The sequence below is a fragment of the Symphodus melops genome (genome assembly GCF_947650265.1).
Source record: "Symphodus melops genome assembly, chromosome: 11".
Classification (NCBI taxonomy): Eukaryota; Metazoa; Chordata; class Actinopteri; order Labriformes; family Labridae; genus Symphodus; species Symphodus melops.
The window spans coordinates 1,643,054-1,654,537 of record NC_136701.1 but is presented as its reverse complement, the minus strand read 5'-3'; the positions used below and the strand labels follow the sequence as shown (position 1 = coordinate 1,654,537).

Here is an 11,484-nt window from a genome sequence, read left to right as displayed (position 1 = left end):
CGAACAGCACACCCTCAGGACTCAAATCAGATAAACCTTGTTACTACGTCTTTATCGCGCCAAGACGATCACACCTGTTGATAAGACATCCATCAGAATCCCTCTGGTTTTTATACTTACAGCTAAACACGTCTCACTTTGAGCATCCATGTCTGAAACAGTTTAAACACAACTTGATGACTTCAGAGGATTAACACACATTTTTTATTTTTATTTGACAATACAGGACGTTTAAAACTGGCACGTGACCAAATATGAACAAAACGTTGGCAGAGTTTGCTCGTTCGGCTTTAGCACAATATTCTCACCTCCGGCTACAGATCACGTGATCAGAATCACCTGTAAACTAAGATGTTCACATGAAATGAATGGAAGGCCAATAAATTAAGGAAAAGACTTCTCGATGTTTTTTTTTTTTTACTGCTTATAAGCAGGTTTTACTGCGCGACACAAGGAGCTTTTTGTGCAGTTTGCATTTCAAGAACATCAAGGCAACTTGGATTACACTGCAGAGATCACAATAAGGCACCGTCTCACCTCGACCGACGAGCACTTCAAGGAAACAACTCATCCATGACTGCAGATAATTGGACAGCGCTAATACTTCTTTTTCTTCCTGCATTGTCCGTTTGACTGTAACACTTAAAACCGTCGTTACATGGGAGTGAGTGGGTGTAATGACAGTGAGTATATCTCGGCTCAGGGGATCATCCAGCACACAGCAGCAGTTTCAGAGACCACAAATAAAAATATTGTGCATCGTCCAGTTTACAACGATGACGAAAACTCAAGTTTGTTTTTGTTTTTTTACAATTTCACAGCAACAAAAAAGAAAGAATGAAAAGCCCTTCACTTCACACCCCAGAGCCCACACATGAAAGCTGAGGTCGACAGTAGTTCTTCACTGCACACCGGCATACATGGCAATGTCTGAGATACACTGGGAAACGATGCCCCCTAGTGGTTGATTCACAAACTGTTCCACTATGGCATTAAAAGGGTGAATGTGCTTCTACACTTTTCACAAATGTGCAGTTTAAATACTTTTTTTAGGAAGTGTGTAAAAAATCAAATGCAGCGCTATCACGTGATGCTTTTATGTACTTGAAGATAAAATATTGTGTAGACTTTTTTTTTTTTCTTCCTGATGACACGGTACAGCCTCACTACTGTTAAATGTTCCTTCTGAGCTAAAAGCAGTGTGATGGAGATTTTTCCACCCTTCATCGAGCTCCTGCTGTTTACCAATCACAACAGGTATATTTGCAGGCTCTCAATTTAAACCATTCTGCAGGACAATCATCTACAACAATGAAAAACGCAAACAGGGCAGATTTTCAATCCTTCACACATAAAAAAGCTTTTTTTATCAGTATGTTGGATTGGGAATATTTGTTGTTTTAGCATGAAAGGAAACTGGAAAACTACAGCGCATAGTTATTTGTTATTGACTCTGAAGTGGAGCGTAACTAGAGGTCGATTTTTTTTTTTTTAAACCTTTGCTTCTCTTTTTATCAACTTCTAGGGAATCAAAGAAACTGAGCGCCATGTTTTCAAAATGTTCAAGGTTCAACCAAGTGTCACCTCCGGTGTTGGGAAACAATGCCAATGAGAAAAACTGCAGTTCTCCAAGTGTCCACAAGAGACTGGCCTCAAAAGCTCAGGAAGCCTCATTAACACCAACGTTTGAATGCTTCCTCTTTTTCACTGATTATTTCATGAATTGGTTATTAATCTCTTCTTTTAGTCGGATAATTTCTTTATATTACTGCGTCTGTTTTTATTCCATTAAGGACACAAGCTTGGCATTTCTTTGTGTCATTATTTGGTGAATGATTTGAAGGACAGGTAAACAATTTTCTTGCCGTTTACCAAGAGGCTTAGCCCCACCCCCTTTTATCTGTTTCTAAACTGATCCAAAGGAAGGTTGAGATTGCATTTTTAATATCACAACCAGCAAAAAACAATGTGACGTCAAGAGATTAAAAATATGTGACTATGAATAATTCTAAATAAGAAATCTATTGGAAACAGGAAGTCTTTTCAAGCTTGCTGTGTAAACTGTTTTAAGACTAAAAATACTCAAACTGTCAAAACAGGCTGAACACAATCTGATCTTGTTCCCTAAAAAATGGCTTCAGATGGACAAGATGAGCTGATGCATTTTGTGCCTTTTTATGTCAGATCAGAACCACCGAGCGCTGGTCTGAACCCAACATCTCTTCAAACGTGACGCACCAAGGAGACTCACACTCGCCCCCCTGTGGCTTAGAGCAGTATCAAGATTTTCACTGTATTCCTCTGTCTACAGAAACGTGAGATCTAGAGAGTGGCTCAACCTTCTCTGCATTTCTGGGACAATTTCAATCCTCAATAAAATTACAATTTAATGTAATAATGGTGTGTAGCAAAGTCCCAAGCATTGCATCTCTGTGTCCATTATCAAAAGTTCAAAGATTAACAAGTCCCACACACACATGACTAATTAAATTCCCAGAGCAACTTTGGCAAAGAGAAAAAGAACAATTGCAGTCTTGGCGTGTTTTCAAGTTAAAATGAAGCCTCTTTGAAAAGCAAAGGAAGACGTGTGAACAGTATCACTTTCACTTTCTAGCTGGAGGCTACACTCCCACATGAAGTGAATACATCAACAACAAAAAAACAACACACACAATCCTCCCTTAAAAAGGGATTAGACAAAGACAACACTGTGTTGTACAGTAAGAAGAGCTCCCTCAGCTACGTGTAAAACTGCTCATAAGCAGAAGTCTTAGTTTAGATGGAGAGATTTAAAGATCTGTTTAAAGATCTTCAAATATCTGCAGAATCAAAAGTACAACAGTCATTATGTTAGTGTGAATTCTGATTCTTGATAACATTGTTTTCCCCTTCCCCAAATCACAATCCATAACCCCTCTGCGTTTCCCACTGCAGTGCATTACCCCCAAACACTTGCATTGAAAATTAACGAGCAATTCAAATGATTACAGTTAAAAAAAACCCAAAAAAAACGCTACTCTAATAAATTAGGATTTAAGATAAAAACCTTCCATTTGTTAAAACTGGACCCAGTGCTATACTGTACTTAGTAAATCCCCATAGTGCAGAACTGAAGGGTCCCTGGGTGGGTGCCCTGGGGTCCACCTGTCCCCTCGCTGTGTGCTGAGTTTCCAGCAGGGGGCATCGGCGGTCGCTGTGCTGATGGTGTCTGTTTGTGGCAGCAGGCGCCATCATGAAGTTGGTCCTCATCCCTTCACCTCAGCTCGTCTTCTGTGGTTCAATGTGCAGCGTCGGCCACACCCCACAGAGGAACTGAGCAAAAGAAGAAGAACAAAGAGTGAAGAATCGTGCACAGCGATGTCGAGGGCTTCTTTTAAGATATTCAGTACAAACCTTCACTTTAGGTCTGTACTTGAGGTAGGTTGTCCTGATCTGCATGCTACAAAAACAAGAACACTAAATGTTAGTCAACATGGCTTCACAGACACGTTATGCATTTCTTCCATCCAGTGGTTATTGTGCCAGTTCAACATCATCTCAACTGTTCTGCATCAAAATACATCTAAACCACGCTGAGCCTATGAGATGCTAGCTGTTCACTGTGCTAGTTTACATCTGGCTAGCATACGCTTTATGGCAGCGCGACGGACGCCATTATTTGAAACTGCAACCACAACTTGGTGCATTAGAGTTTAGACAGCACAGCAGTCCAGAATTTAAAAAAAATTATTGATCTTTAAGTTTAACCAACAAGTATTTCAGGTGGCTAGTCGTGCACATCACGAGTTAGCGTGCACATTCCAGTGAATAGGCAAAAATTAAACCCAGCGCAGCTGGAATTTATTTGTAAAGCTTACCTAAGAAGTATGTGCAGGTAGGACCCAAGACCTGTGAAGATATGCCACCAGGCGTGTAACTGTGTAACTGCTCCAATGACGGGGGGAAGGTTATTTCTGGCACGTCTGAAAGAACAAGAAGAGTTGATGGACCAGAAGACAAAAAAAAAAAAAAAAAAAAAAAAGTGCTTTTAAAATACGACTGCTCCAAGTTTGGTTGGCGCTCAGAAGATGGTAAGGAACGGGAGTTTACAGACCAAGACAACGTAAAAGAGAAATGTATGAGGGTGAACATATATTGGCATTTAAAAGTCATGACCAGGAATATAAGACAACTCCACATTATTCAGCCGAGTCTTAAATATAAAAGCCCCTTTTATTCGGATCAATATGTTATTCACCTCAATGTGCCACAGTAGAAGTTGTCCATGTTCCACAGGACGAAGCCCAACAAAAAGGTTCCTAACGAGGTGTAACACAGCGGCCTCAGCCATGGATACACCCTGACATTCAAACAGGAACAACAAAGACAGTTATTTCATTAATTAGATTAAGGTGCATACTCTTCATCATGTTATTGTTTGAATGGATTGATCCACTTGATCCTTACCATGTGACTATGTAAATAGCTCGTATCACAAGGCAAGCTACGAGGATGCCATACATGACCTAGAAGAAGGAGACACAAAAAAACTTATAGACTGGAGAAGTGATGGTGTATTTTTGAAGGTCAACCCGGATGTAGCTTCGCCATGGGTTCGAACGAGAATTCTCAACACACATTTCTGATGTGTTCAGCTGGATAATCTTTACAGATAAACACTTACATGAAGTTTGAAGAGTTAATGCAGCCCAGAGAAGTAAAAAGCTAACGTTATGCTACAAGCTAACGACAGCGTGGTCGGTTGATTTTTGACGTCACAACCATTATGCTTCATTGATCTAATCAGCGGTTTTGACAAGCTAGCTAAAAGTTAGCTTAATAAGTTGTTTATGAACCTAATATTTACAAGAGCTCTGAATGGATAGTTAGTGAGAGAGTTCCCGCCATGATGACGTTTAATGTCTCCATGTCTCAGTTAGCCACTCGTTAGCAACCGCCGTTTTAAGTACGTGTAAAAACTTTCAAATTCACAAGTGGGGGTCTTAGCTAACGTAACGTTTATCTACAGACCTTATTTCAGGCGTCTAACCACAAACCCATTCAAAATCCACATTTAGACTTTTAAAGGTTTAGAACCGATGGCGCTAAAATGCTAACTCCCTATTTAGCTTTAAAACACCATGAGAGCATGTGGGGTGTGTGTGCAATCAAACTCTACCAACTGACTTTTAAGGTAAAACACGAGACCCATGTAGGCTGATTTATTGTGACTATAAAAATAATTAATTATTAAAGCTTTGTATTGTACAGCCAAATCTGGTTAGCTATTATTCGGGGCCTGAGCTATTAGGGCTATAGCTTCTGTACATTGGACTCTTTGAGCCAAACATTGAACGCCCCACCTGACAAACACAGCTCTAGTTACTTTTAAGGAATCTGAAACAGAAACCGTCTTTCTCCCTTTGCTTGAACAGGTAGGACAATCAGTCTCTGACCCACCATAGAGCAGCGTCACTACTAAACACAGCCGGCTCCAAAGAGTAAACAAAAAGGTGCGTGGTCCCACTGTCCGCTCTGTTGTGAAGCAACACATGTGAACGTGATACCCTCAGCGGCTCCAGCTGAACCGTGTGAAGAAGTTAGTAGACGAGTTTGTGTTCACAGGTTTGTGCTGCGATTCCATTTTTAAGGAGCGAGCGTTCAAAGCACAGGATGTGTGTTTTCTTTAAATGCTACAAACTTAGCTGAACATGAACAAACAGAAAATGTGCATACATCGACCTTTACACCAGATACTACTTTATGTTTAATACTCAGAGTGCTGCACGCTGCGTTGATGAGGCCAGTGTTTACACAAGGTTGAAATGACTTGAAGCACACTGAGCCCTCATATAGCAAATAACAAGCACTGTGAGCGACACACACACACACACACACACACTCCTTACCTGGTGGAAGATTGGCTCCTTCCACTGCAGGTACAACTGCAAAAGACATACAGGAAGGATTCAAGGGGATATAAAGGTGGATGGTTTAAAGTATGTGACTGTTATTCAACACTCACTATGATCAGATACTCACCACACTGACAGAGATGCTGAAAACTGATAACAATGCAATGGGAAACAGGCCAATTTTGTTCTCTTGTTTGAAGCACTCAAATCTGAAAAATGAAAGAAGGAAGGAAGAAGGTCACATGACACCACGGATTCATTTAACGGTTGTTCTAGAAAAAGGCAAAAGGACATAAAACCTGCAGTCCTTCTAACGGACAGAAACAGGAAGAGCACATTCTCATTGAGCATTCCTTATTTGGGCATATTGTTATTTTATCTTTCATTAAGGTTCCATTTACAATAAAATGATGACAAAGCATGGCTACTTTTAAATTTACAAGTCACTAAAAACGGCAAACTGGCAATTAAGACGGGAGGGGGGAAAAAATGGATGCAAGACCTTGTTTTCCAAATATGGTCATGTATGGCATCAAAAAAAACCCAACATGTTAGCAATAGCCAAAATGCCTCAGCACATGCCCAACACTTGCTCAGGAATCAGGACTTGACTCAGAAGAAGGTTCGACTCTCTCTGGGCCTGTGAGATAATGAAGCCGCCCTCCGTCTTTTTATGATGGAGGGGTAGGATGCTGAAGTTCACCAGACAAATACAAGCTCTAAGATAAGAATGCAAGGTCGGGCAAAGCTTCACCCTTGAATTAATATGTACCAGAGGCAGCAGTCCAGCTATTTCAAACTGATCCCAACCTGTGTTGGAGTTACTTCATATGGCCCCAGCATTTCCCCCAGATTTGAGGGAGACTTGGTAACCTCCTACGTCCTAAGGAACTGAAGGATGCAATGGGCTGAGGAGAGGATACACCTGCACTTTTCTATCCTTGTTGATTGAGCCTGGACTTCCTGTAGAGTACTAACAGCAGACTGGGGTAACCACATGCCAAATGGTCCTCTCAGGGGTCACGCCTAAAGAGCCCTTTGGTCCCGGGACGTTGTGTGTGTGTGTGTGTGTGTGTGTGTGAGACAGAGTCTGAAGGTTTGGAGACAACACTGGCCGCTTGTCCTGATAAGAAAGGTTCAAGCTCTTAAATCTTCGGGATACTGGCCTCTAATGAGGGACTGGGAAAGCTCGGGAACAGACCTCAAGACCAGGAAGTCTTCAGACTGGATGGTCAGAGACTGCTGCTTTGTGTTTGAAGAGGACATGTTGTACCTCTTTTTCCACCTTTTCAAACAGTCCAGTGTTGTTGTTGCACCTCAGGGGAAACGCCTGAAAGTCTAATATGTAACTGAGGACAAGAAAATCTTCCCCACATCCTGGACCTTTAGTATTAGCTGAAGGCTAACATATACATGGTTTGCTATCCTGCTATGGGATGAAGATGACGTTGCTGCATCATGTTCTGGATCGACCTCAGTGCAGAGAAAGTGAAGACACTCACAGGCAGTAGATAAAGACACATGTGCTGTAAATCATCGGCAACTCGTCCATTAACTGCAAACACACAAAGAAAGAACACGAGTTAATACATGGTGGGTTTTTAGATGTGCACACTGTGTGAAGTTAATTTAAATCTCACCTGCATCTTAAACTGCAGCGTCATGTGGAAGCACCAGGAACCGACGCCGACAACTGGGTGACACGAAGACAAGCCAAACAAACGTCAGAGCCATCCTACGTGACTGATCATTATCAGGGTGAAATTCCTCACCACTGTAAAACATGTCAACAGGAGCCGCAGCACGTCTGAAAGCGACCCACAACTAACCTGCCAGTCCCAGGAAGGAGCAGATGTAGCGAAACTCGAGGCCGTCACGAAACGCCTGGACGGCTCCGACGATGGGAGGAAGAATCATAATCAGGTTGCTGATGGTGTTCCCTGTTTGAGAGAAGGCAGAGGAGCTGGCGTCAGATGACCTGCATGAGCACGTCTGAATGTGAACAGCATCTGATGATGGTGACCGCACTGCACACTGCTCTCCCTGTACATGATCGATTATTGAATTTGAACAGAAGTGAGAGCACTTACTGATAAATACTTAAATTATTGAGCACAATCTGTCATGATGTCAAAATACCATGTTTCTGTTGTTTTTACGGAGTTGCTGCTCGGGGTTGCACAATCCCTGGAATTCTCAGCGTTGAAAACTTTCCATGGGAATTAACGGGGAATTTACTAAATTGAATGTTGGTCCTTTAACAGGGAACTTAAACACAGCTGGGAACATTTATTTCAGCAGAATCTGAATAAAACAACCAGAGATCATGCAAGCACACGTCTTCTTGCAGGGCCACTGAGGCAACGCCCCCTACAGGCCACGCCCCCTACATGCCCCGTGCACGCCTCCATCACATGCACAGATGACTTCTAGAACCCTGGACCAAACTCTGAGCCCAGAAACTGTTGAAGCCCGTGGACTACAAAACAGGAAGTGCCCTACAGGGATATATTTGCATAATATAATGAGGTCATATATTACGTAAGACTTTAAAACAGGGGAAAGATAAATATGCAGCAAAATGTTTAATCCCTTCTTCACATGGAAAAAAAAAAACTAAATCATCCCAAACGTGTTTTTTTTTTTATGATTAAACTCAAACAGGAAGTAGTCGAGCTGTAAGTTTGTGTTTCTCTGAGTCTGATCGGTGAGAGTGGTCTACGGTTAAACTCCCTGCATACTGACTGAACTTTAAGCGCACGTCATCAGATCCACGGCGAGCCGGATAGAAGACAGAGCATCATGATTATTATGGGCTGGATCTTTGTGGGCGTGGTTTTCTTCAAACTCGACTTTGGAAAACAAGACGTCTTAGCAGGATATTAATTAGTTTGACAAGTTGGCCTATTTTCACAACATGACACTCTCCCTTTATCTGCATGTGTGTGTGTGTGTGTGTGTGATAAAGTCAAGGTGTTCCCGTGGGACCCTCAGACTGATCAACGTTTGGACTTTGCGTACTGATAACGAATTCACTCAAGCCAAAAGATAACAGCGATTAATAAGTGTTTGCTTTCTTTCCACCTGAATGAAAATCTGCAAACTCAACGTGACGAGACGCAGCCACGGCCTCGCTCTGCGTGCTGACTCTTTAAAACACAAAGAGGATGCAACACACACACACACACACACACACACACACACACACACACACACACACACACACACACACACACACACACACACACACACACACACACACACACACACACACACACACACACACACACACACACACGTCTTTTTTTACATGGACAGTTCTGCATTCCAGCCATTGTAACCTGCAGCACCATTCAAACGCAGCGACGCCAGCGTGTGTCACTTATACAAACAACAGCTTCAACTGTCAGTATCCTGGATGTGCTGGAGTCTCGCCAGTGTTACTGTTAGGAACGTTACACTCAGACACATGATGTCAAACACAGCAGGCCGACAACATTGTGGCTTTTTTCAATGTTTGAGTGTTTATTTTTAAGGGAGCCCTTTATAAAATCTGGCCAGGGACAACAGATGAAAATTAGCCTTTTGGCTAACTCTGGCATATTTACAGAAATGTTTATTAATATGCACTGTCCCTGTAAAAAAAATTAAATAAATAAAAATTAAAAAAAAATAAAACATCATGCTTTTATATGGGACTTACGACTGCATCATAAATGAGAATCTGATGAGAATCAGAAATGTAACAAAACAAGCAGATCAACAGATCCCGTTAGAGAGCGCTGCGTTTAGTCCACAAGTCCAGAGCCCAAACCAACCTGGCTGCCTTTAGTGTGTTTGGTGTGTACACACACACACACACACACACACACACACACACACACACACACACACACACACACACACACACACACACACACACACACACACACACACACACACACACACACACACACACACACACACACACACACACACACACACACACACCCTGGTGGAGGGGGGGGGACAAAAACTGTTCTTCAAATGATGCAGCGTTTTAGATTTCTAAGACTAGTAAAAGAAGCACTTTCTAAATAAAAAGGGAATTCATGCATTATCACTGTTATTATTTAACATTTATTCTGTGTGCAGTTTGTTGTGTAAATACACATTTAAACAACATGCTGTGTGTGTGTGTGTGTGTGTGTGTCACATACTTTCATATATGATCTACCTATAGTGACAGTATAGAGAAACTTGGCCGTTGTTATTGGGGGTCAACAGGTCAGCTGTGGCCAACAGGTGCTCAGATAACCTGCTTACATCAGGTTCAGGCTGGGAACGGGAGGTTACTGTGTTTTGCACTTTTTTAATCCTTATAATTCACTGCTCTGTGTGCCTATGAACTGGGACAAACAGGCTCACAAACCTTCCTTATAAAGCACATTATAAGTTAGATTTAGAGAAAATCATGTGAGTCAGTGGACGCTTGTTGCTGTCAGCGGACATGAACGGAAGCTTTGGGAACACTTTGACACAAAACGACGTGTGAATACAGATAAAAAGGTTCCTGAGGAACCCGTTTTTATCACCTTCAGACGAAGCGACGAGGCGCCCGGATGGTGTCGAGGAGACATGTTATCAAGTTTCAGGTCGAGGCTTCAGTGAGAGGAGGGAAGCTGAATGTCGCGAGCCCATTGTTTGAAACACAGTAACGTTCAGTAAATGTAACCTCCATGTAAAACAAGTCGACTTAAATATGTCAGCGACGAGCAGGGTTTCCTTTTCCTCATTACAGCTCCTCTACACTGTCTACTACAGCCGTCCTCTCTATCACAACACACACACTCCTTCATGTTGACGTTATTCACTGAACGACAAGTCCACCTTCCTCAAAGTCCACCAAACCACGTTTTGGGGTTTTTTGCTTGGGGGGGGGGGGGGGAGGGGGGCACACACACGGTGCAGTTGTGTTGTACTTACAAAACTCGGCGATGTAAAAAGAGACGACATAATTCTCCTCGCACCAGTCTATCGTTGAGGTCGACCGCCCCCAGTATCCTTGTGCTGTGGGAGCCATGATGGAAGCTGTGGGTACTAACGGATTTGTAGTCCCATCACAGCTCGGATATACCGGCCAGCCCTCCTCCTCCTTCTCCTCCTCCTCCTCCTCTTCCTCATTGGTGACGGCAAGGCGGATGTCAGAGTCCGGGACATGCGCTTCTGTGGTTGACTACAGATAATTACAGCCGGACCCACCTCCTAACAAGAATACATTTTGTGTTTGTGGGATTGAAAATATTCACTTTTGATTTTTATTGTTTTATTTTGAAATCCAGCTCTGAGCACAAAAAAATGGCATTTAAGGGATTACATTTTACAAACACAATGAATATTTGTCGTTGGACTTAAATTGAGAATATCCATTAAAAGACAATTGGAATTACACATTAGTAGATAATGTTTCTATGGCAACCTTTATTGGAGCATTCTGGCGGAAGGAGTGACGTGTCGTTTGTAGGAGGGTTAAACATTAATGTGTTATCATTCTTTAACGGTGAGTTGGCTTGAACTGATACTGGAACAAAACAGCCTCCATGGGCATCAC

At 42.3% G+C, this 11,484-nt stretch overlaps 1 protein-coding gene across 1 annotated transcript; it reads right to left on the bottom strand.

The window, feature by feature from the left end:
• Positions 1-406: 406 nt before the first annotated feature.
• Positions 407-11,024, bottom strand: acer3 (alkaline ceramidase 3). Its single transcript, XM_079356320.1, has 11 exons — positions 10,860-11,024; positions 7,724-7,834; positions 7,535-7,587; positions 7,397-7,449; positions 6,022-6,103; positions 5,889-5,924; positions 4,447-4,505; positions 4,238-4,339; positions 3,858-3,962; positions 3,394-3,439; positions 407-3,312 (listed from the first exon to the last, which is right to left on the bottom strand). The coding sequence occupies exons 1-11, from the start codon at positions 10,954-10,956 to the stop codon at positions 3,259-3,261; spliced, it is 798 nt and encodes a 265-aa protein (XP_079212446.1). The 5' UTR covers positions 10,957-11,024; the 3' UTR covers positions 407-3,258.
• Positions 11,025-11,484: the final 460 nt, after the last annotated feature.